Source organism: Anabrus simplex, chromosome 14, assembly GCF_040414725.1.
Source record: "Anabrus simplex isolate iqAnaSimp1 chromosome 14, ASM4041472v1, whole genome shotgun sequence".
Taxonomy (NCBI): Eukaryota; Metazoa; Arthropoda; class Insecta; order Orthoptera; family Tettigoniidae; genus Anabrus; species Anabrus simplex.
In genome coordinates, this window is record NC_090278.1 from 88970942 (window position 1) to 88998315 (window position 27374).

The 27374-nt window shown below is 38.0% G+C and overlaps 1 protein-coding gene across 1 annotated transcript in view; it reads left to right on the plus strand.

Moving 5' to 3' along the window:
- Window positions 1-27374, plus strand: part of LOC136885661 (uncharacterized) — a 220675-nt gene that overhangs the window by 177058 nt on the left and 16243 nt on the right. Inside the window, exons 17-20 of the mRNA XM_067158354.2 lie at window positions 6370-6506; window positions 14774-14940; window positions 20361-20498; window positions 26565-26929. Of these exons, the coding sequence (XP_067014455.2) occupies window positions 6370-6506; window positions 14774-14940; window positions 20361-20498; window positions 26565-26929 (807 nt within the window). The remainder of the gene's footprint in view (window positions 1-6369; window positions 6507-14773; window positions 14941-20360; window positions 20499-26564; window positions 26930-27374) is intronic.

Here is a 27374-nt window from a genome sequence, read left to right on the forward strand (position 1 = left end):
GTATGTTTGGAAAGTAAAGATATAAGGGCCAGCACGTATTCACATAATGTTCAGTTGACAATGGTTCCACTCACTTTACAAATTCTCTGTCACCATTATCCAAATAGTAGCTTCTCTATCCCAGAATCATAGAAAACTGCTGCCTGCCTCTTCACTTCAGTCACATCTGAAAGTTAACTCGTCATGGCCAACGATTGGTGTTGGCCAAGGTATTTTCTTGAGTAAAGAAAGAAATTAGTATCAATAGGCACAAAATTACAAACCCCTACTGCCCGTGTGTTCGTCAAGAATGTCAGTCCTACCTCCAGAAAATTCTTGACACCACTTTGTCTATTCTTAATGTTCCCATAATCACCAACAATTTGCCAATGAATTTATGATGGGCATTTTTAAAAAGTATGACAGAGCGCACCTTACATTTGTCAGGATTCTATATCAGCGCAGCCATTTGCGATACCTGTTGCTCAAACAAGACTCGGTGTACCACAGCCAGATGAACCTTCACAGTCAAAGCCAGTGTAGCCACAAATGCTCAGCTTGTACCCTTTGGTCTCTGTGTGGTGTATTTTGATTTTGCAGACACACTTTATAATTGCTTGTACTATTTTGCGACTTTAAAAAAAGTGTATTTTTCAGTGAGGGTGGGGTGGATGGATGATTGAGGGTGATTAACACATTGCCTTAGCTGCTGACTTTCAACTTCGTCAGCAGAAATTTTAATCCTGGTGGATCCTAGGGGGAAATTTATAACATCATGTGGCATCTGGAAGGGCATCTGGCTATAAACGTAAAACATAGAACTTTATTTCTTTTGTTACCTACAGTACCTACTCAAAGCAATTATTCAAATGAATGTGTTATCCAAGCAGAAAGCCCATCTTATTTAGAACAGTAGGTAGCCAGACTTCAAAACCAGTTACTTTATGAAAAGATTTTATTGATGAATCACGCGCACGTGACACTCACAAAGTTTATACAAGGAGTAATTTTGATACCACCTATTCAATACAATTGATTCCACTATAGTGTGGTTAAATACACATGGAAATCACCAGAAATTTGAAGGGTACATGTTTCGCCCACTATTTATTGTGCATCATCAGTCTCAATCAATCTTAAAACACACATGGTCTAAGGAGTCATAATAATTTACGTAAAACGTATTGATGAATATTTACAGATGTTAATATTGTGGATGCAAAATGTTTACAGTACAAAAATATTGAATAAAACAGAACTTATACTAAAATCACTTTGAAAAATTGAAATGTTCGTCTAAAAGTAATTGTCACACATTGTTTATAAAAAGTAATCCGTGTCCAACACTGAAATAGATCTTCTTGATGAAAAGCTTGAACAATATATATAACATTTGGAAAAAGAAAAGTCTCTCAAATAATGCAAACCTTGTTTTCTTTTCAGTTCAAAATCATATTACCCATAACATTGATGGAAAGTTGGCTTCTTATTCTTCTAGATAAAAAATTCAGAATTATTTGAAATGCTCAAAAGAGAATATGTATTTTCCTTGATTATGACTGAATTAATTACTGGTATTACAGCCACCAGTTAAGAAGCCGCAAAAATGATATATATATATATATATATATATATCCTCTCTTTTATGTTATAAACTATGGCTCTAACTTAACCTGCACAGTATTAGAAATATTTTTACAATTATATTTTATTGTATGAATTCACAATCTTTGCAATTCACTTGTGAGATAATTTCACAAGTGAACATTTTGTCTGCTCATGGATAATTAAGAGTATTCCTTGCATTGACTCAGAGCACTTTGATGATTACAGAAGATATTTATGCTACATTAGATAAAGTGATGCATTTAAGCTTTGTATTAAGTTTGTCAGCATGATAGTAATTTTAAATCTTTCTTGTATTTTATCTATATTGTTAAGTCATATCTTAAATGTAATTTATTGGAATGTTTCCTCATTTGGTTGTCCTTATGATTTTCTTCCTAGGTTACGGGAAAGTGAAAGAACAGAATAGTATTGTTAAAAAGGATTCTTGCTGCTTTTTGTAAAGTAGATATTGCTCCAAAACAAGGCATTACAATTTATGTTTGCTCTTATATATAGCATGCCTGATAAATAGCAAAAGAAAGAAGTTAAATTTAGGACATTTCTCTGAAATATGAATGCCATTTGGACAGGAACATGAAAAATCCACTTTCCAGACTGGAGAGTTGAGACATGAGAGAATCAGTTTCAGCTCCGTTGATGCTAAATCGGATGTCTGTGAAGACAGTTTGGAGAGGGGGCCACATTTTCAGCTGATTCGCCTTGGATTATTATTCTCCTTTAAGGGGGAGGTACCACTCTGGCTAGCTTAAATTCAGGAAAACTTAAATTTGCATAGCTTTAATGTGTGTGTCAAATATTCAGTCTGAAGGCCGGTTTGATCCTCAGTGGCTCCGCCATCAGCTGACATAGATGGCATAAGCATCACTGAAGAGGCACAATAGGAAAATGGCCTGCTGAATGTCTTCCTCTCTCAAAATACTCTAAACATTTGTACTGTCTGTGGGTGGGGGCAGTAGAGTAACACCCACAGTATCCTCTGCCTGTCATAAGAGGTGACTAAAAGGGGTCCTTGGGGCTCTTATCTTGGGAGTATGGATTGGCGACCACGGGACTCTTAACTGAGTTCTGGCATTCTTTCTGCTTACTTGTGCCAGGCTCCTCACTTTCGTTTGTCCTATCTGACCTCCCTTTGTCAATTCTTGTTCTTTTCTGACAGTGGTGGTATTAGGTTTGAGAGGCCTAGGGAGTCGTTCATTTTCATGCCCTTTGTGGCACTTGCCTTTCTTTGGCCAATACCTTCATTTTTGAAGTGTCTCGAGTGACTTGTTCAGCACGTCTTCGTTCTTCCCAATACCTCTTCATTCTATCGGTCCATTTGTGACTTTCGACAAGCTTTTTGTAAACAGATCTATCCTGCACAGTTGTTAGTGGATATTTATCTATTATTCCAATAGCCTTCCAATCCTCCCTAACTTCATTCATCCAGTTATTTTCCTCTGATTAGTGTTAATAGAGAATTGTTTGCCCTGTTGTTCTCCCTCTGCTCTTAAAACAATAACCACCACACCACCTAAGAATTTTTTTAAAATCTGAGTTTGCTGGTTAGTTTTTTATAATTGATGCAGTAATGCCATCTAGCAGAGTTGAGTGACAGCTCACCTCATCTACCAACTATAATCAGTTAGTGCAAGTTATTGTTGATAAGTTTTACAAGCTTAGGGCATTGTCAACCATTACATTTTGTTTTCTATAAAAGGGGGGGAAATTCCCCATCCTTTCGTAGCTTCTTTTTCTCATATTAATCATCTTGTCATTTTGGTGATCATTTTCAGTTATCTTCCTGATCAATATGGGCTGATGACCACATGGTTTTAATCATTATTAAAAACATAAATCCAGTATAATTGGTCCATTAGTGGAAATCATACATTTTCTTGGTTGCCAGCGTTTCGCCTCTGTGTACTAATTTGGACTCATCCGTTGGTAATTAGCAACCCTATCAAGACGCATGGTTAGTGAACGTGTCTTAAAGAAGTCACTACCATGTGTTTGAATCAAGGAGACCAACACTGTCAGCCCCAGCGTCCATTTACACGGAACCTCTTGTGGGCTGGGACAGTAGAATATACCACGGTATCCCCTGCCTGTCATAAGAGGTGACGAAAAGGGGCCCCAGGCCCTCTTAACTTTGGAGTGTGGGTTGGTGACTACGGGGCCTTTAGTCGAGTCCTGGCATTGTTTCCACTTGCGCCAGGCTCCTCATTTTCATCTGTCCTGTCTGCTCTCCTTCGGTCAATTCTTGTTCTTCTCCAACCCTGCCGACATTAGGTTTACTAGGCTTAGGGGCGTCTTGAATTTTCGCGCCCTTGTGCCTTTTTCAGTGTATTGGATTCCTTCCATTTTTGCATCCGATTATTGTTGATAGAGGACAGTTGCCCAGTTGTACTTCCTCTTAAAACAATAATCACCACCACGCCAGCACCACCTTCACATCAAGAATGAATTAGCTGGAAAATTTATAATTCCCAATAACAGACCAATTATGTTAGAATTATAAATTTACTTATTCAGGACAAATATTTCAAGTTCCGTATAGGAATCAAAATATAGATAATTATTAAGAATATTCATGTCAACTATGACCGTTATCACCAATTAACTCATTATCATGACTATCAAACAGTATGCCCATGTCAGCGACATTTCACCATTGACAGTCTTACACTAATAATGAAAAATCTTTTTTTTTTTTTTTATCACACCTATGTACAAGACTTAAATGATTGGAAATTGGAGAGTCTCTGACTGCAGGTTTTAGATGGAACTGATATTTCCAATAGTAATTCTAATAATCATGAATATCTCCCATTATTATTCCTTGCTAGTAAAAAGGCATGAAAATTGAAAGGTTAGAAATTGTATTTTGCTCAAAAACCGGGCGAGTTGGGCGTGCAGTTAGGGCCGCGCAGCTGTGAACTTGCATCCAGGAGATAGTGGGTTCGAACCCCACTGTCGGCAGCCCTGAAGATGTTTTTCTGTGGTTTCCCATTTTCAATCTTTCTTGTATTAATTAAGGCCACGGCCGCTTCATTCCCATTCCTAGGTCTTTCCTACTTTCCTATCCCATCGTCGCCGTAAGACCTATCTGTGTCGGCGCGATGTAAAGCAAATAGCAAAAAAAAAAAAGAAAAATTTGCTCAAAACCTTTATTCTGTACAGTCTTTCAATACTAACTCCTGTTTTTAATTGCCTTTAATATTGATACACCAGCAGATAATTAGCTGATCTTAAATATCGAGTTTCGAGAAGTACTGTTTCTTTTTCTGCTATGCCTCCCTGAAACGACAGACAAAAGTTTTGTAATCTAAAGTTAAAAACTTCATAACTGTTCCGTATTGAACTGAGAATCACAAAAGTAATTTTAATATAAGGAATTCCACCTTTTCAATCCATACAAAACTGTTGCAGTTAGATTATACTACAACACTTTTATTATTATGAAAGTACCGGTCGTCGTCAGCCTTTCATAAAACAAGGCAAGAGAATGAGTTCCCATATAGCAATGATATGCACACCCTGGTAAAATTCATGTAACAAGACACATTAAAAATAGTCTTCTCTGCTTGAATTGTACTAGCACGTTGAAAGGCGGGTTTCAGTATACATGTATGTCCTAAGATGATATGTAGGACTGAGGTTGCTCGTTCAAGCGGAATGTGAAGCCTTGTCGCAGCGTGCCCAGAAGCTTACTGTGTAGGGAGGAGTGAGACTATGCCACCAACAGTGCTCAGATCATTCCTTAGAGCTGCATTTTACTATGAATAAGATACCCATTCTAGATGTTAGGCCCCTTTAAACAACAAGCATCATCATCATCAATCCTCATATATTTTATATAAACTATTTTAAATGTGTCTCGTTACATGAATTTTACCAATGTGTGCATATTGTTGCTATATGGGAATGCATTTTCTTGCTTGGTTTTACGAAAGGCTGACGATGACATTGAAAACATGTTGCAACCGGTACCTTCATAATAATAAAAATGTTGTAGTGTAATCTAAGTGCCACAGTTTTGTATGTATTGAAAAGGTGGAATTCCTTATATTAAAATTACTTTTGAGACAAAAGTTTAACCGACTCTACATTGAACTCGATTGAACTGAATCATTTTCATTTCGCCTTGTCCAGCTCCTGCCAGGTTGGGGTGTTGCATCTCCTTCCACCACTCCTCTTCAGTAATTTAGTCCAATCTTCTTTTTCTTATACTCTCTGAGATAAAATACAGTTTGAGCCAAAAATTTGAAGTGTACATACAACAGCTCTTATCCATTTACACTTAAATTCACATGGGCGAGACCTGAGCAGTTAACCGTGTTGTTAGGGGCGCACAGCTGTGAACTTGCATTGGGGGTGGGTTCAAACCCCACTGTCGGTAGCCCTGAAGATGGTCTTCCATAGTTTCCCATTTTCACGCCAGGTGAATACTGGGGCTGTACCTTCATAATTAAGACCACGGCCACTTCCTTCCCACGCCTAGCCCTTTCCTGTCCCATCATCGCCATAAGACCTATCTGTGTCGACGCGATGTAAAACAACTTGTAAAATTGTGTAGGTGTGGATATCATTATCTCATTCTTTAATCGGGATTTATAATGTCAGTATTACTGGGATGTGAAAATCATTTCAAGAGCTCCCCTGGGTAAAAGGATTTAGAGGCCTGTAACCTCATGGGTTACTTAGTTTGAAAAGATATTGCTCCTCCACCTGCTGTACCTGAGATTGGTTTGTGTACATTAAAGATTTGTACTCCTGTTAAAGCATCTCTGGAGGGTGAAGATCGCAGTAAAAGTCCATTGCTTGAGAGTCCGGCAAAGACCCGAGTGGAGCAACTTCGGCGAGAGGAGATCATCAACTGCATCTGTGGCTATAACGAGGAGGATGGGCTCATGATACAGGTAAGAGAAGCAGCTGGCAGAGACAAGGATTTTAACATTGCTTTTAGGACGTCTGTAAAAGCTAGAGAAATGGCTTTTCTGAATGTAGAAATGTGCGATAATTACTGCACAGGTTTCTACATGTTATCAAAAATCATCAACTATCCGCAATTGTTTTTTGTTCACTTTTTGCCTAATATAATAATTGTGCATAACCTGTGGATAGGCTAGCACGCTTTCGAGTAGATGGGCATGGGCGCATCTGTGAGAATGAGGCTGTACCTAGGATGAAATGTAACGAAGAAGACAGTACAAACGCACAGTCCTCAATTCAGAGGAAACATCCAATGCAAATTAAAATCCCCTAACTGGCTGGGAATCAAACCCAAAACTCCTTGGACTTAAAGTCAGCATGCCAATGAGCCTAATGAAAGTTATATTCATAGGTTTAACAAAGATAATATAATCAGCAGCAAAATGTAATTACATACTTCATCCTTAACTTGCACTCATACATGCTTGTCGCCCATGGGTAAACGTCCATGGACACGCCAACACGCCATACGCTGAAGAGAAATAAATTGTTACACCTCTCTCCAGTGGAATTTTCTTCTTCTGGCCCTTATCCGTTTCTGGTGTTGACAAACATCATTGATACCTGCTCTGTTCTTGTATATTTATCTCCAGGTTCTCTAATATTTTACCAGGAGATCCTTCTTTTCCCAATACTTTTCTTTCCTGGTATCTTGCAGCAGAACAAGAATTACATAGTTTAATAGACGGCCGCCTAGAAATCTCGCCAGAGTTCTACAGCACGTGAGCCATGATCGACAAAATCTGGACATCAATATGAGACGTACTGACGAGACTGTCTCTGTTTGGCTTTCACTATCAACTCTGCAAAAGCAAGACATACCACAATCCCATAAATACGTGCAGCTCTGTGAGAAACCATGGGAATGTTATCACATTTATTCTTTGTGCATTTGTGCGCATTTCCAATAATAATAATAATAATAATAATAATAATATGGCAAAAGATATTTTCCCATTTATTTATTTTACATTTTATGGCCTACATTGGATCACTCTAGTCCAGGGATGGCGAACCTTTCCAACTAGTGTGCCATTTTAAGTCTGCTTTATTATTCTCAACTATCAACTGTGCCACTTGTTATTTTCCATTAAGAAATTGCTACAACCAACAACCCCCCTCCCCCAACCGCGGCTTCCTTTCCAAATTCCAATTATGTTTCATAATATTTATTTATTTTATTTATTTACTGATTTATTTACTTTTAGATATATATTTTGTAAATACATTTGATTGCATGTTCCGTGGTCGTATTTTGCAAATACCGCAAAAAATATATTTTTAATTATGTAAGTTTTTAGAATACCTAATATTATTTGTAAAAATATAAATAATAAACTTCCATTGTAACACACTTCGTCAATAAATATTATTACCGGGCGAGTTGGCCGCGCGGTTAGGGCGCGCAGCTGTGAGCGGGAAATAGTGGGTTCGAGAGCCCCTGTCTGCAGCCCTGAAGATGGTTTCCGTGGTTTCCCATTTTCACACCAGGCAAATGGGGCTGTACCTCAATTAACGCCACGGCGGTTACCTTCCTACTCGTAAGCCTTTCCTCTCCTATCGTCACCATAAGACCTATCTGTGTTGGTGCGACGTAAAACAAACTGTAAGAAAATAAATATTAGATATAAAAATGAAAAATTCTAATATTGCCAATGGACTTCACTTCCTCCTTTAGCTTCATTATCTTTCTATGTTTATAGTTCTTATGCTCAACAATTTTACTTATTTCTCCCTCATCACATCTCCACAAGAAAATCGAAAAAACAGCTTTCATCAAAACATACTGCATACATCTGGGAGTTATCCAAATTAACTTTCAATTGCTCAGAAACTTCTTCTCATTCTCATTATTCTATCCTTGACATCAGTTCAGCTGGCTGGCATTCCTTTAATTCTGTTAATTATTTGTTGTTTGTTAGGGAAGTTCTCAAATAATGTGTCGGACGTTTTTCAAGAACTCACCGTCAGAAAGCGGTTTTCCATGCATGCTGTACTATCCAGTGAGACAGATATAACAGCCGCACTGATATTATTCCTAGGGTGGATGTATGATACAAAAGAACTAGTTTGTTTTGTGTAGAGTTCGATATTTTGTGAAACGAACTCTCTTTCTTCATTTGGCATGGAACAAACATTTGAATGATTAGTCTCGAAATGGCGCTTTACATTAAATGAGGGGGAATACAATTGTTTTTGAACGCATGGCAATACATCTTTCTATTATTCCGAATTCCATTGTCCACGGTTCTTGAAAAATCCGGTCATTACCTTTGTTAAGTTGCTGTTCTTTTCGGCACTGAAAACATGTTTGCAAGGTCCGTATACAAAACCACCAGAAAACGACACTTATCTCACTTGACTTTCAGATCTATCAGTGTAGCAGTGTTGCCATATTGCACGTCCGAATGGAACAAGTATTTAGATTTTCGATATTTATTTCTTACTCGTGAAGCACTATAAGATATGTATTGTCTGTAGAACAAGACGTATATTAAAACATTATTATGTTCATGTGGCGTGCCACCGAAATCATGTTCGCGTGTCACCTAGTGACACGCGTGGCATAGGTTCGCCATCCCTGCTCTAGTCAATTATACAAAGGATTCTCTGATTTCCTATCAGCCCAATATTTCTTCATTCTGGGAGATGCTGCCTTCCTTTCTTCAACTGAAAACTGATTTTCCATGTAAGACAAAAACGTATAAACAGTTTTGCTGTGTGTAACTTTCATGTCCTCCGTGATGTCATTCTCGCACTCTTCATTATCTGCATTATCGTTTTCTCCACCCACTGTTGTCAGACCTTGTTAGATATTTCCGTGATTTGCCTGTACCCTAGATCTTCTTTTCAACCTGAAACCATTCAATTATGTCACCTTCTTCCTCACCTTGACAGTGTATGCGATCTTTTAATAATGGCATCACTGTGGGAAGAACCATGCAAGCTTTCGAATGTCTTGAGTCAGCGCTGACCAAACTTCACTCAGAAGAGTTCTCCATAATGTTCACTATGCCCACATACCCTTAACTCATGATAGAAAAACTTAGCCATGATATTCTTGCCACCAAGAATTATAATTCCACTAGCTGATGTACCCGTGCTTCGCTACGGAATTCAACATTGTATACGGAATTCTAGGTTAGGTAGTGTACACATTGTGAGCAAGATAGTATTAAACTGCATAGCTCTTACTGTAATGTTACCCTAGAAACGTGACGGAAATCACCAAACGTTTCTTCTCATATGAAGACTGGGTGAGGGAATTTTCATTGTAACGGTAGGCCTGCTTGCCTACCATCAGTCACAATCAAGTTGGGGAGCTTTCATTATAATGGCAGACACTCAATCTCCACCTGCTTTTTTACATCCTGAGAAAGACTGTCTTAGTAGTTTTCCCAACTGAAGTGAACATAGGTCATTACAATGACGTTAGTAGGAGTGGCGTAATTTAAAGCAATGCTTTCATATGAAATACTTGATCAAATGAAATACCACACATTTTCTTACTTTTAACGAACAGTAATACGCTTCCAATCTCCAAAGTTCCAGAGCTGGAATGACCAAGCTGCAGACAGCCGTGATCCGTGAACACTTTTCGTCTTTTTTCAGCGGGGGGGGGGTCGATTAGTGGAGAGTCCCAGGGCAAAAACTATGCCCTTTTACTAATCTGTTTACTAGGAGTACTCGATGAATCAGAAAAATCTCAACTTACTACACTGGCGGCGGAAAAAACTATCTGACTTGGAGGCAAAATCTTCGTCCAAGCCAGAGGAGAAACCCCTTCACTGCTAATTTGGAGTAGAATGAATGTAGAATTTAATAAAAGTGAAGAGGAAGAAGCTTTTATTAAGAACCGGCTCTTTTCAGGGTTGAATTTTGAGTTATTTAGTGAATTATGGTGCTATAATTTAGAATAGGCCTAAATTTTAATTCTAGACCAGGTCATACTACTACTACTACTACTACTACTACTACTTGAGCCTCTGCCTTAAATGTGCACACTGTTCATTCAAAACAGCGTGTCAGGGTAAAGATCGAATAGCTGGAATACTAAGATGAACCAGAGGAATGGCATGCTAAAGAAGAAAGTTTTCTCTAACTCCCCAGCTATTTCCGGTTCAGTCAGGATGTTATACTCTGTATGCAGCAGTAATCCCATCTATCGGATTTGAGTGGCAGCATAAGAGACAAAGAAAAACAATGGTCAATGTAATGTTATTGTTGATCAATGTTATGCACTTTCGATATTGTAGACTTTCACATTTAGTTTTCTTCCGACTCTGAAATACCACGCTTATCATAGTCGGTACGGTAAAACTGAATAAAACATAAATGATCGGAAATTGTATTCTCTCTAACTTCTGTTACGTTGTACTTTTCCATAGGACCAATAACGTATTTAAAAATTAAATTGTAGGGCCTTCCCCTAAACTATAATTTCATCCAGGGTGAATAAAATTGTTTATATCTTAGACTGTAGTTTCTTATTCCCAGACTCTATATACCGATTTTCATTAAATTCTGTTAACCGATTTTCTCGTGGCTCGGCGTTGATATGGACTTAGCAACAAAATTACAAATTCAGGAATATCTCTTTTATCATAGCTGGTATGGTAAAAATGTATAAGACATACAGTAAATGATCGGAAATTTAATTCTAAATAACTGGGGTTAAGTCCAACGTTTACTTAAGTAACCACACAAAATTGCAGCAACCTTTCCAGTTTCCACATATCCAGGGTTCTTTGAAAGTACAGTTTCTACCTTCATTTATGCTGTACCTGCAGCTTTACCTCTACCATGATTCAGTTGTTCCACAATATTACTCGCATTTTTTAAATTTTCAGAAAATGACATGCAGGTTTTGTATCCTTTTGAGTGTTTTTATGATGCATGAAAAATTATGCTGAATGTAACTGAAGTCATTCCTCACATACACTTGTGTCACATACTTCTATTGAGGGTGGATCTTCTGAGTAAATGGTATGCAGAGCGTTCTTAACCCACGGTTACTGGCATAGTGAGCGCGGCGCTCACCTCCGTAGTATATTGCTTGTTGTTGGAATATTAGAACGCTTCTACTTTTGAAACTCTATATACCTTCCGAATAGATTGTTAGGGGGGGAGGCGTCAGTTATTTCCATTATCTTTGAAAACCAAGACCCTCAGTCCATTATTAGGCACGAACAGTGCACTTAATAGCGAGTAACAGTGCTGTTCAATTTCGCGCATTGTAATAAGTCAAGGTTTGTGTTTAATGTGAAATATATATACTGTGACTGTTGTTAGTGAATTTGCCGGCCCCGGGGGGTAGGGATAGCGTGCCTGCCTCTTGCCCGGAGGCCCTGGGTTCGATTCCCGGCCAGGTCAAGGATTTTCACCTGGATTTGAGGGCTGGTTCGAGGTCCACTCAGCCTACGTGATAACAATTGAAGAGCTATCTCATAGGGAGATTGCGGCCCCGGTCTAGAAAGCCAAGAATAACGGCCGACAGGATTTGTCGTACTGACCACGCGACAAGTCGTAATCTGTAGGCCTTCGGGTTGAGCAGCAGTCGCTTGGTAGACCATAGTACTTCGGGGCTGTTGAGCTATGGGCTTTGGTTTTGGTTTGTGGTTAGTGAATTCACACAAGTTATAATGGAGTCCACTGATCAGATAATTTTTTGGTTGGGTGAAACGTTGGAGGAAGTGGACTTGAACACCGAAAGTCATCCTAATTCTGAAACAGTGTGTCTGCAAGTTCTGAGCAAGAAGAGGCACGTTCATTGATTGAAGGCTGTATTCCATTTGTTTTTTTAGCAAAGGATGGAATTACCAAGTGGGGCCTCCATGCTCCCACTGCATATGTTCAAACCCGGAAACAGTGTTCCAGGAAAGAAACTGAAAGGTACAGAAGTGGTGACTGACTGTAAAGAATGTTTGTTTTCTCTTATGCAGGATTATATGTTCACATTATTTATTTCATACTGAGCATATTCCTCATACCTCAAATTTGTTTAAATTTATATATTCGTGTTCCTAAATAGTTTGTTTACCCCATTGTTCTGTTTCTTGATATAGGGTTGAATTTATATTGCATGGTTTACAACCGGATGAAATGATGAAATGAAATGATATTGGAGAGTGTTGCTGGAATGAAAGATGACGAGGAAAACCGCAGTACCCAGAGAAAAACCCTTTCAGCCTCCGCTTTGTCCAACACAAATCTCACATGGAGTGACTAGGATTTGAACCACGGAACCCAGCGGTGAGACGCCGCCTGAGCCACAGAGTCTATCTAGCGAGTAATGCCGGGTTAATAGAGTTCCATGAAGCATTGAAAGGGAATGCCTGAATTATGAAATAATCAGGAAACCCGTGGCATACCGTCGAGCTGGGGCTGTACCTTAATTAAGGCCACGGCCGCTTCCTTTCCAGTCCTAGACCTTTCCTGTCCCATCGTCGCCATAAGACCTATCTGTGTCGGTGCGACGTAAAGCCAATAGCAAACAAAACAACATACGGTCGATTGTTGAGCTGCACGCAAGTTAAAATGTTAAATGTTTAAAATAAAATTGTTAATTGGTTTCTTCAATATTAAGATGACCGGGCGAGTTGGCCGTGCGCGTAGAGGCGCGCAGCTGTGAGCTTGCATCCGGGAGATAGTAGGTTCGAATCCCACTATCGGCAGCCCTGAAAATGGTTTTCCGTGGTTTCCCATTTTCACACCAGGCAAATGCTGGGGCTGTACCTTAATTAAGGCCACGGCCGCTTCCTTCCAACTCCTAGCCCTTTCCTATCCCATCGTCGCCATAAGACCTATCTGTGTCGGTGCGACGTAAAGCCCATAGCAAAAAAAAAAGAAAAAAAATATTAAGATGACTGTTCATTAAATATAATTCAATATTTTTTAGTCAAAATATGGGACTGTATTGATTTAAGACTAAGAATATGGAACATGTGTGCTAAACTTCAAAATATAGAAAAGGAATGCAGAATTTTTCTACTCCACGCATCATGATTTATGAACATAATGCACGATATAATTAATGTTACTTTCCTAAATAGATATACGTATTTACATAGAAATCAGTTCCCTGGTCATGAGCAATTGTTGAACTCTACAGTATATCCAGTCTTCCTCAAGCTAAACTTATATGGTGAAAACTGGGGAAAACAAGGCCAGAAATAAGGCAAGGAAAGAACTATGGTATATGATTTTCCAAATATGTGGTATAGATACGTGTTGTTGCAAAATGTATTGTGTTAGAAATAACATACAGTTTAACCCATTTTAGGCCAAGGTTAGAAATAATTACAAAATACATGTTTTTTTGTTACTATCCATTCATTGAAGGGTAATTTATTGCAATAAAAAGGAATTTCGAGAATATTTGAGAGAGTGTAGTATTTACAGCATGGGTCGTTTTCGACCCCAGCACTCAATTTGATGTTTCCTGGCATAACTTCTTCATCCATTTGCTTTTCCAGATTCTCTCTGGGTAGGGTAGTGTACCATTGCCCTCCACCTTACTCTATCTTTCCATCATTCCTCTTCTAGTACTTTATTGCTATCGACTCCTCTATTTGCAATACAGTCCACAACATAGCTCCTCCATCTCATTCTAGGCTGTCCCCCAGCCCTCTTTCCAGTCTCTGTATCCATGAATTTTCTCTTTGGCATTCTCTCTCCTGGCATTCTCATCAGGTGTCCAAACCATTTTAGCCATGCTATATCAATCTCTTCTTGAAGTTTACACACTTTACTGGCATAACTACATGTTAAATATCACTTCCAAAGCACTGAGATATAACTTTTTCAATCATTTATTGTTATTCAAAAAGAATAATAAAATTGATGTTAGAATTTTATTCTAACTGGAATTAATTTCAGAACTATATCTTCCAGTAACCTCAAAACAGGTTTATGCAGCACTTCCCATTTCATGAAAATATTTATATTGATTCTGGAATGTCCCTGTTGTATTACTAAGTGTTCATTAATGTGGAAAAATTTCATTATACGAGAGAAAATCCAAGCACAATGGGTCGTATATGACGCATTGGCCTAAAATGGGTTAAAGAAAGTTTTTGAACTATGAAGGAAGACCTTTAACAAAATGCTGAGAAGAGGCTGGAGGAGGAAGTTTTAAACCAACTCAAGCTTTCAAAATAACTTCATAATTAATTGCCTTTTGTTTTCTTTTCAGTGTGATCTGTGTCTGTGTTGGCAACATGGTTTGTGCAGTAAGATTGAGAAAGAGACGGACGTGCCTGAAAAGTATGTTTGTCCAATCTGTGTGAACCCTCCAAGGGAGCGGCGTTCCAAGCACTACATTCACGACCAGGACTGGCTTAAGGAGGGAACACTACCTAGGTTGGTGCTATTTTTGCTATGCTGAAACTCAGTTCTGAAGCTTTAATTTCACACACTCCATTAATGTCTCTACTGTTGAATGATTTCTACGTCTATTACTTACTGAATGCTTGTTAACCCTTCTGATGCTAGGTTTTGTATATATATGTACTCCCTCTGTGCTGAGTTTTTATCCCAAGAATATTCAATTATTGGACCATATCTGTACTAGTTATTTAATTGACATTTTAAGATAACAAATTGAAATTAAGCATAAATTTACAATGGTGGTGGTGATGATGTTCAAAGTCTAAAAATGGATTACTGTGGTATTGTTCATATAAAGGTATCACACATCATATGGTTGACACAAACGATTTTTCAGCTTGTCATGAGCATTGTAAGTGCAACTAACACATAAATTTGTGTTCACATTCGTATCGTTCTACTTCTGAATTCTACGAGTCGTAGAAATTGGGTAAACTGTTAATACCTTCTTGTAATATTCATTGGTAGCCTCCACAATAACATGAACCAATGCAGAACTGAACAAGTACAGAAGAAATTATTTTCGGAGAATCATCACATATTTTGTCCACAACACCTAAATTGCATGAACAGGAAGTGCAAAGTATCGGAGTAAACTAACCAACAATCCAAGAAATGTATGGCCTATTTATTTATTTACTTAAGTCCATTTCTTTGGTGGAATCATAGATAATAAATTTCATATTATTCCGTATTGAAGAGCAGTATAATGAAAAACTAAAGCTAAAGGTTTCCACCTATTCGATACTATTTATTGTGACTATAGTGTAAACAATATTCTTTAACCCATGGGTAAATAATGCAAGTATTGATTATTATTATTATTATTATTATTATTATTATTATTATTATTATTATTATTATTATTATTATTATTATTATTATTATTATTATTATTATTATTATTATTATTATTACTTGTGAGGTATGGCTATGAAGTGTTTACATCCATTTATTATTATTATGATTGTTATTATTATTATTATTATTATTATTATTATTATTATTATTATTATTATTATTATTATTATTATTATTATTATTATTATTATTATTTACGTAGTTATGTCCGGACTTTATTTGGTATAAACCATGAGTGTATTAATTGTGAGGTTATTTCATGAAACATCTGCTGTACATATATTAATATGAGTTTTTTAATGTAAAATCAATCAATCACTACTGATCTGCATTTAGGGCAGTCGCCCAGGTGGCAGATTCCCTATCTGTTGTTTTCCTAGCCTTTTCTTAAATGATTGCAAAGAAATTGGAAATTTATTGAACATAACTAATAGTATATAATTTATTATTACCTGTATATATGATTTCTAATCCAATATAACATTGTTCAACACACTGTAATATCCAGAATAACGTATCTTTGGCACTAGATAGTTATGGAAAATTCTTCACATTGTAAGTGGGCTATATTGGAGAATATTGAATTGACAACGAAACATGTTATGTCATATTCTTCTAGAAGCCTGGCCAGGCAATATACATAAAGAGGCAGTCTTGTGAGTGAGAGTTGAGTTGTTGTTGTTTTGATGAGACTTGTGTGGAAGTCATGGTAGCCAAGTTTTTGAAGTCAAGTATGTGAATTGGTTTTGTTGGGTTGGTAATTGACATGCAACTGTTGCAGTCTCTCCTTATTCTTCTTAGTAGTTTTTTTTTTATCAATATGGCAGTTCATTAGTGCATGCGTGTGGAATTACAATTTGTAAATAAATAGTGTACATAGCTGACAGCATTTTGTGTGCATCTTTGTGGAAACATCAGTTGTAACCTTAAAAAGATATATTTGATGAAACTAGTTTCGGTCTTGCTAGAGACCATCCTCAGTCAGAATCAATAAAAGTTAAGGCAAGGCATAAATTATAGAAAACACATGCTTGCTTCATAAATTTGGTCTATAATTCATGTCTTGCCTTAACTTTTACTGATTTTGACTGATGATGATCTCTAGTAAGACCAAAACTACTTTCATCAAATATATGTAACTTTTTAAAGGTTACAGTTAATAGTATTGAATAGGTGGGAAACCTTTAGCTTGTGTTTTACATCTCTGGTGGAGGTCAACTTTTTTCACCTTTGTCTACCTCACTGTTCTCATTGTCCGCATCTTCACTATCACTGTTTATCACAACATCTCCAACATCGTATTCACTGTGACAGTCATTGTCCAGAAAGTCATTATCTGTGTTACTGTCAATTAAAAACTGTTCAATTTCATCATTACTAGGAAACAAAATCCTAACGTAAATATGTGGAAACGTGAACTAACTTCCCTGAACTTCTGTCGCAACGTTTGAACTTACCGCTCACTGCACGAATTCTTATGTGCTTAGCAAAGTGAGCGCTGCATGAAATCGTTAATTTGCGGGTTTAGTATGGGCGGCTCGTCATTGCACAAGGTATATTTACAGGTTTGATACCTATTGGGTTAATTTTAGCCCGATTTACGCCAAATTTCGTTTAACCCTAGGAAAGCTGGGGGGGGATTGGGTATAATCCCATTGATTTACTTTTGTGTGTGCTGTAACTATATCCATCAATATAAGAATTTGAAGTGCGTTGTTATTGTCAGTTACAAATCGTAATAAATTATCAAATATATCCCTTCCTAGACCATTTGTATTCATTTATCGTTTTGGGTCTCCAAGGCCAAATACTGTATGTTGTTCATAATTTTGTAGTATCTGTTTTGTGAACAGCATGTTGGTGCAGATTTGTGCTAAGTTTGAAGCTAATCAGGTTACAGCTGATTTGTCTGGAGCGTATGGAATTGTACATCAAGTTAGTTTTGAGGAAAAACAAAACTTGATTGGGTGTACGCAGTAAAAGGGGCGTACAGGTGTGGTTTAAATGTCTTCGCAGGACCATTGAAAATGGCTGACAGGCAAGAGGAAAAGAATACCGCTATGTGCCCCAAAGTTTGAAATGTCTGCTAGTGCTACAGTATAATGTTATTTTTAGATTTTTGGCCTGTTTTTGTGTGTGTCCAAAATCCCTTGCTGAAGTGATTAATTGTTGCTAACAATTTCATTGTCCTAATGATAGCTGCAATACTTCATAACAAATTTTATGGTTCTGCAGAAACTTTGTTACGTATATAAAATTAGGCTTTCATGTTGTGAAATTGCTCTGCATAGGATTGATTATTTTAATATTGGAAATGACCATCTTATTTTTGAGTGGAATATCTGGTAGATTACTGCATATTTCCTCTACACATTTTCGAAAACTCCCAATTGAATTGACAGCAGCTCCCTTGTATTGTCTTGTCAGTTTTCTTAGTTCTTTTGTCAGGATCTTTTCTCTTCACTGTCTGTGATAGTCAAAAACAGTTTGTAAGGAAATGAAATGTCGTATGGCTTTTAGTGCCGGGATATCCCAGGACGGGTTCAGCTCGCCAGATGCTGGTCTTTATATTTGACTCCCATAGGCGACCTGTGCGTCGTGATGAGGATGAAATGATGATGAAGACAACACATACACCCAGCCCCCGTGCCATTGGAATTAACCAATTAAGGTTAAAATCCCCGACCCGGCCGGGAATCGAACCCGGGACCCTTTGAACCGAAGGGAATCAGCTTTTACTGCTAGTGATTTACACATGAAAACCATTTTGCCACTTTTGGAATCCTTGTAAGAGCAATCATGCTGTGTGCACTGTGGTCGAGCACAGCTGAAAGGCATTCAGTGGATGCATTTACTCTACAATGCCATTAACAACAGGACACCAGTAGGTTTTGCCTCAACTGGAGCTGTTACAGTGTCAGTATGAAGTAGGTCCACCTTTTGCTGCTATCGCAGCTTCTACCCTTCCAGGAAAACTTCCCACTAAAGTTCGGTAGATATCTGCAAGTATTTTCTTCCATTCCTCTTGCAACATGGGGCGATCTGATCTCTGTCAACTGGTGCCATAATTCATCCCAGAGATGATCAGCTACGTTTAGATCAGGGCTCTCCCACTCAACAGATCATTCCATTATGGCCTTCACTTTATGAACGGGTTCACTGCCATTGTGGTAATGGAAAGGTCCAGTTTCCTCTGAGTGAGTAGCACAGAATTGTCCTGTAGTGCGTTCAAGCTTCTGCATTCATGGTTCAAGGAACTAAAACCGTTAAAAACAAGCCCACACCTTAATGCTTAATCCACCAAATTTCACATTGGGAACAATACACTGGAGTATGTGATGGTCACCTGGCATTTGCGTCCATCGGACTGCCTCAACGTATTGCGTAATTTGTCACTACATGTGATATTCTTCCATTGTTCTAGAGTCTGCAGGAAATAGACCTCGCTATAATTGGTGGTGAGAATTCAGCTTATGTGCCACAGCTTACCCACGGGATCGAAGTGCATACACCTTCCAAAAGATAGCCTGGGGCAGTGGTTTCTCATGAAGCTTGCCGTTTTGACTTCACCACTCGCTGAAGGCATCTTCAGTCCATATTTGTTAATTGCTTTGGCTTCCCTGGTTGAGACAGAATTTTGTGATTCCCTGGAGGGAAATGGTACTTTTGCCACCTAGACATATGAATATATCTGTTAGGATATTTCTCAGCTACGTCGAAGCATCTTGATATCCTGGGAGACGGAGTGGCTAGTTATCCGAACTCCCAACAAGTTGACAGTAATTAAGAAGACAACTCCCATGTGGCGGTCCTTTTTCCTGCCTTCATGGAGAGAGGTCATAGTTTTGCTTAGGCTGAATATAGGTCATGGAAGATCTACGCACTCTTACCTCCTAAAGAGAGAAAACCTCCCGATGTGTTCTTGTGGTGCCAAATTAACCATGGCCCACTTCTCACAGTGTGCTTATCTCTCTAGTCTAGAATACTGCTGATCTCATCATATGCTTTATGTGTGTGAGTGGTTCAATCAAGGCATATAAATTTCAAGTGTTCTGTGTCCTTTTTCGGCTTAAAATAATTTTTGTTTTAAGTAATTTTCAAATTAATCCGTTTTTATTTTATTTTAATTTTTGCTTCCACTTAATTTATTCAGAAAGATGATTACATACTTGTCCTCTTAAAACAAAAATCATCACCACCACTGTTTCCATTTCACCACTGCATTACTCATTGCTGAACTTGCCAGAAATCTCACAGATGGATGCCCAATCATTCATCTCTAATCATAACCCTTTCAGCCTCACCAGGTTGATGTCATATGTCCATTTCGATAGATGTATCTTGTGCACATTTCTACTGAGTACACAGGGCCTTAACATAGGCTCGCAACATGCCAAAATAGCGTTTTGGATCAGTCTACTTTTCTTTGGATCGTATCCAGTCATTAATCAGAGAGCGTGTGGATTTTTTTTATTGTTATCAATGTTGTGTCTTAGTTCTGTTAGTAAATATGTATTCTCTTTACTTGCCAGCTTCTCATTTCGCTCCAAGAATTTGGAGAACATCAAGCAGCGAGAGATGGTACTCAAGCGCACCCATGAGTTGACAGCCACCTTACATCAGCTGAATCAAGTCATCCACAGCCTGCGTGTAAAAGTGAACATCGCTGAGTGAGTATTCCTTTCCAGCAGCAGTTAACGAACATTTTTACTTATATCCTTCCCTCAGGTAAATGCTAAATTTCAAGCTCCTTAAGTATCTGTTTCCATTCCAGACTCTTATCAAATCAACTACATATTCATGTCCCATCACTATACAAAGACCTACATTATTTTAATCAGGTTGAAACAGTGTTGGTATTCATTGAGATTGACCCTTGTTGCATCCTTCAGTATCTCCTTTGAAGACTGCTTGTGAAATTTCCTGTGACTATTGTTACATTCTCTCTGCAGAATATGGTTATCCTTGAGATTTGAGGTAGGGTTTTCCAGTAGATGGAAGTAAAACACAGTTACTATGGCATTCTTTGTACCAATTATGAAGAGGTCAGAAATCATAATAATTGTGATAATGTGAGAGGATTTGAACTATGAACCAGCTACGCATTGTTGTACACATCAGCAAGTGTAACAGTCATATCCACGTACTGGCAGCGTCATTGGCGGTGATGCAACCGAACACAAGTATTTTTAAGAAATTTGTCACTTAACCGACGTTATGAAAGGCGATGCCCGCCTTCATTGTTCACACATTTTTTACACCTTCTTTAAGAAACTGTAGTTCTCTTTTACATAACTTTCTGAATTTCCTGGCAAATGTTGTGTTTCCGTTCTTATAGCATTGCTGATTTGTCTTGTATACATGAAATTTTAAAGCACCTCAGATATAAGTCGCAGCATGTTAGGTAAGGATACGGGGAACGGGGGCCCCAAATCTCTGTGAATGGCACTCCCGTGCTGGAATACACGAGCTGAAATGCAGTCTGGTTGGAAGAAAGTGAAAACATCATCCCTCTGAGTTACCCTATCAAAGAAAAAAAAAAAAAAAAAAAAAAAAAAAGGAAGGAAGGAATAGGGAACTTAGAACAGTATTCATGTGTGTCACAACTATACTCTCAAAAAATGTAATTAATCCATTCATTCATTCATGCATTTCTAGAGCCCCGATTATATGTAATTACATATTCTGTTGCCATATATTTAGCTACAAGAAAGGTTAAAATGTCGGCAAAACACACTAAAAGCATCATTATTCCAGGAGGTTAAAGTTACATATTTTTACATATTAGAATGCATAATAAATATTTTGATAAATATTACATATTTTAAATATTTTGAAGGATGTAAGGCATTTGAAAGTAAATACAAGTATTGTTTCACTAATTCTACATCGATTTAAGTTTTTTGATTAGACATTTGAAAATAGTTTAAAAGCGTGTACATCTCCTAAGATCTAAAAATAATTTAATTATTTAAAGTGAGGTATTCTGTCAAGGAATCACATCCCTTAGCTGTGTTGACGGTACAAGTCTTGGGTGTCTCGCACTGTGTCTTATCAATCTTCCCTTACACAAACTTTGTCACATGGTTCTCCTCTAAGATTTCTTTTGTGATCCCTTCACCAGTCCTTCAGTTAATGTCAAAAGTGCTTCTCTTTTTTTTTTTTTTTTTTTCTCTCTCTCTCGACGCACCGACACAGACAGGTCTTATGGTGATGATGGGATAGGAAAGGCCTAGGAATGGGAAGAAATAGCTGTGGCCTTAATTAAGGTACAGCGCAGCATTTGCCTGGTGTGAAAATGGGAAATTACGGAAAACCATCTTCAGGGCTGCCAACAGTGGGATTCGAACCCACTAACTCCCGGATGCAAGCTCACAGCTGCACACTCCTAACCGCACGACCAACTTGCCCGGTAAAATGCTCTTCCTGTTTCTTTCTTTCTTCCTTCCTTTCTTTCTTTTTTCTTTCTTTCCTTCATTCTGCAGTCTGACTGCAACATTGTCCATACATCAGGTAGCAGGTCGTCGTCTTCTTCTTCTTCTTCTTCTTCTTCTTCTTCTTCTGGCAGCTGAGATTCGGCATGATTCTTAAAAAATCCTGCTTTCAAGAAACAATTTGAGATGGTAGTCTGCTTCACAGCTTTCCAAGACTTCGCAATGAAGTGAAGTGCATCCAGGATTGAAACTTTAAATGATGATGGATCCTTTCCAGCATCCATAAGGAATAAAATTTGTTGCACCAGGTTCTTCCTAAAAAGTGACTTAAAAGAGTGAATAACCCCTAAATCCAAAGGTTGTAGCTAGCTTGTGCAGTTAGCAAGCAGAAATTCCAACTGCACATTCCTCAAATTAACATCCACGGGATGTACAAGACAACGGTCGATGAAAAGAGGGATCTTCCTATTTTTTGTACCCATTTTTTAATTTCTCAGCAATTAACTGTCGGAAAAGATCTGAGGTCATCCAAGCTGTATGGTTGGCATCGTAGGCAGTAAGTAATGATCGCACATTCTTGAAACAACGAGGCTTTTTAGATTTCCCTATCACATAGTGGTGGAGCTTCTCAGAGACATCAGCATTGGCTCCCAACATCACTGTGAGCCTCATCTTGCTGTGTTTCCCACCAAGGCATTTATCTCCTTTGAATGCCAAAGTCTTGTTGGGCAACACACAGAAAAATAGTCCAGTTTCATCTAGGTAAAAAAATGTTCCTGGGTTCGTAATCCTTGGTCAGCTCCTGCAATCTTCTACGGATCCATTCATCCACAGTTTCATCACTAACTGCATTAGCTTCCCCACAAACAGTTTTATAGGTTAAGTTATACCTTTTCCTAAATTGGTCGATCCAGCCATTGGACGTGCTGAAATTTTCAGTGCCAAGAATGTTTGCCACTTTAAGCGCCTTTTCCCTTAAGAGCACACCATCAGTTGGAATGCCTGCAGCTCTTGAAGTTTCAAACCGTTTTCTCGTATTTGCACTATGACACATAGTTCCTTTTCTTGGAGTTTGGTCCACATTCTGAAGCACTTGATGTAATGCTTCCTCTGTTTTTCATAATTGTATTCAGCATGGATACAGGAGGCTGTAATACGCGTGCCAATGAAACACGTATTCTGCGGTATGAATTAACCTTTTCTAATATTCGAACTTTTCAGCCATAGTGAAAGTTTTTCTTTCCTTCCTTTTTTCCCTTATTAGCAGAAAAACAATAAAGCAATAACAAAGAAGGATTGACAAATACACACGACGAGAAAGGAGGATCGCGGCAATTCACTCTGACCACTCGACTTGCATAACAAGAACCAAAAAAACGTAACAAATAACAAAAATGAATGTGACGAATCAGCGACAAAAACTTTAACAACTTCAACAACAAACGCAAGTGCAAAACAATAACCGTGAAATAATGAACTTGGGCAAGACAAACACTGAATCACTTCATAATGTCCCCTTCTTGTGGCTTATACTGTACTTAGCAATAAAGCAAACACCTGATGTTTCCTCCTCCTCCTCCTCCTCTGCGATTTTGTTGGGCTCTGCATTTTGCCATTACCCAGATACTGTGTGTACGGTATTTTACATGTTTTTGATTTCTGTTGGGTGTTTGTTTACTTGCATTCAAAAGTCATAGGATTATGGTGGCAAGTTTGTGTGCATGAGAGATTTAGAAAGTTAATTCAACTCATCGTCGGATTTGAAAATAAGGTTTACGATGTTGTGAAAAACACCTGGGGCCTGTTCCACAAAAGTATGGTCTTGTACATTACAAGTAAATTCTCTAGTAACTTGTACAAATACCAGAGTTTCTGTTCCACAAAAGAATTTTCTACAGTTGTACTTTACTACTCCATACTTACAAATTACTAGTGAATTTTTATAGGCGTGTTCCACAAAAGTACTAGTACTTGTAACTTACTAGCGAAATGAGAAGAATTCTCTACCAGTGAAAGGACAATAATATATAAATGTACTAGTGCTATTTAAATACGCTTATTTTGGATACATTTTGATAAATATGTGGTCTAGCAGTAGTGATAGTGATGGTGATGAAAATGAAAACTATCGTCTGTACAGGGAAAGAATAAACTTCCAGTTTAACACTGTATTTGAATACAATGAACGTTTTAGGTTAAGCACAATACAAGTGGAAGAACTTTTGATAGATATTGGCCATAGCTTAAAATATCCTACGAACAGAAATAAATCTCTCTCTGCTAAACAACATTTACTAACAACATTACATTGGCTAGGAAATGGTGGTCAGTACCATGGTACTGCAGATATGCTTGGGATGGCAAAATCTTCGGTCTGTGGTAGCTGCAATAAATGATATAAAATTTCCTCAAATTGTTTGTTGGCCTGAAAATACTGAAAAAAAAACACCATATTCCAAGAAGGACATTCCTGGAATCATTAATGAGCAGAATATCTCTTACATACGTCCAACTTTTCCCCTCAAAACCTCCATGAGCTTTTCCCAAGTCAAATATTTCCATCCAACCATTTATTTTGTCTTGTTTTTTCAGACTCTCGCTGAATCCAGCGAAACGAATATCTTTTCTACCTTCTATTTCCTTCAAAATGAATAACTTTGTTTCTCTTGACATCATTTTAACAATTCATGCAGAGTTTGCAATTTCGTAACAATTAAGTTTGGCGGCCGAATATCGTTATTAGCGGCATCTGATTTCTAATGACAGACCAAGGTAGGTAGACCTACTCTCGTAGAACATACGCGAGGATCGCGGAAGAACAGAATGGGTGATAATAACGGAGTAATTTCCTATCATCAAAGAAATAAACTGAAAAATAACATCGTAGCATTAAAAAATTCACAGGAATATTAGTTCTTTCAATCTTTGCTGCATAAGTTACAGTAAAATACGATATTACGATAAATGAGGCAAGCATAACCTAATTCAACGAATGGAATACGAAGATAAACAGCTGATTCATGCTATGACGTAGTATGTTTATTGATATGTCGTCACTTGTAAAACTTGTAACAATTCACTGGTAATATACAAGAGACTATCAATCTTTTGTGGAACAGAAATGTACAACTCCATACATTACAAGAACCCACACTAGTAACTTGTAATGTACAAGACCATACTTTTGTGGAATAGGCCCCTGATATCAAAGAATGCGCTCAATACTGAGAGTTCTAAGAGTTATTATGGTGGACCATGGTTGTTTGATTTGATCGTCATGCCATGGTTACTCAAAGTGTTTTAGGTTAGTTGCGACGCCATTTTACCTCAAATTTTTTCCTCTCAAACGGCCTGTCGTGGTGTAAATGGCAGGAAGCATAAAATGTTGTGAACGTAAATTTGAGGATTTTAATACATTGTGAGCATAGGAAATCTCAGGGGACCAACAAAAAATGTTGTAAAATACGGGAAAACATAAAAGCCGGGAACATAAATGCGGGCTAATACTGTATTCTCTTAAACGTGCCATGACATCAGAACGTAATGTCTGTGCAGAGTAAGAGTGTACGAGACTTCAACCGAATCAAAGGAGGAACTTGTCGTTCAGGGGCTTCCATCTACACTTTACAGCATATATCTGGAGTCTTTGAACACGTATGGCACTTTGTTGTGGAGCATGTATTGAAGGAGCAGGACATACTTTTGAACAGATTTTGTAAAAGATTACAATTAATTTTCATATAATAGTTCTGCTCTCATCCACCTCAAAATGAACTTGAACTATTGATTTCCAACCTCATCCTCTTCCTTTTTATTCTTATTCCATTCCATTTTTTTTAATTCTCTCTGGATAGGATAGTGTACCAAAGCTCTCCACTTTATTTGATTTTTCCACCAATCCTCCTCTTGCACTATATTGCTGTTGACTCTTCTAGTTTCAACACAGTCGATTACAGAGCTCCTATGGTTATTTAATTTTAAAATATCTGTTTTTGTCTCTTCTATATTACCTAAAATTTGAGTGTTGAATTTTGAAGCACCTGTATGAGACTAGGACAGATATGTGCACACCTCCCATGCATTGAACTCTGCACATGGCTGTCTTGTCACTGATGGCAAAAGCACGGGGAAGCTGGTTCTTATTTCTTTTAAATCTTGCTGTACTTCGTTTATTCTCTATACTTTTGTATTGACCACTTACATTTAGCTGAGTAGTTGATCCACTAAGCCTGTTCTTAGATCATGTTAGAGTTGATGTTTTTATTTAGTATGTATGCGCATGTTCTTTATTCCCATTATTAGGGCTCCAGACCAACATCCTAAGCTGTACCTTTGGGCTAAAAGTTGGGAAGATGACGACGATATGGACTCGTCGCCTCAGGTACCAACTCCACCATCTGGCCAAAATTTCAAACGAGAAGCAAAACCGTTACCAGACCCTGTGCTTCAATCCTTAGATCATCAGGCAAAGCTGGAGATGTCGTCGGAACATTCGTATGGGGAGCAGTTGAAGCCTGATCTTGGAAGTTTCGACTCTCTACCTTTGTTGCATGCGTTTGGTAAAGAAGTGAAGACTGAACTAACATCTCAGCCTCACACACAAGAGCAGAAGAAACACGGAGAACTGGTTCAAACGGATAAAGACTCTAGTGAAGAGAATGGGACTGGTGAGTTGAAATGTGTAATGAAATCCTACTTTTATGCCTGAGAAGATGTTTTAATGTGTTTTGTTTCATCTCTCCCTTGTCTCAACCTCTACATCAGGGAACATTACTTGTAAGTTACTTCTAACACATTAGGCAGTGTATTCTCTTTTGAGGGTCATTGAACTTCTCCCTGCCTTCTACCTCAAATTTTCTCTCGCAGAGTGAAAAAAAACATAGCAATTGTCGAACTTGCACCAGTAATGTTTACCAGTAACATACTTCACCCTGATGCACTGAGCTGTACCAAACGGAAAAGCATAATTATCTGACAAACCATCAGGTTTACAGAAATTGCAAATTTATTTTTGTAAGAAATTTAACTAAACTTTGCTATACGTCTCAATGACACAGGCAGGTCTTTTGGTGACAGTGGACGAAGAAAGGGCTAGGAGTGGGAAGGAAACAG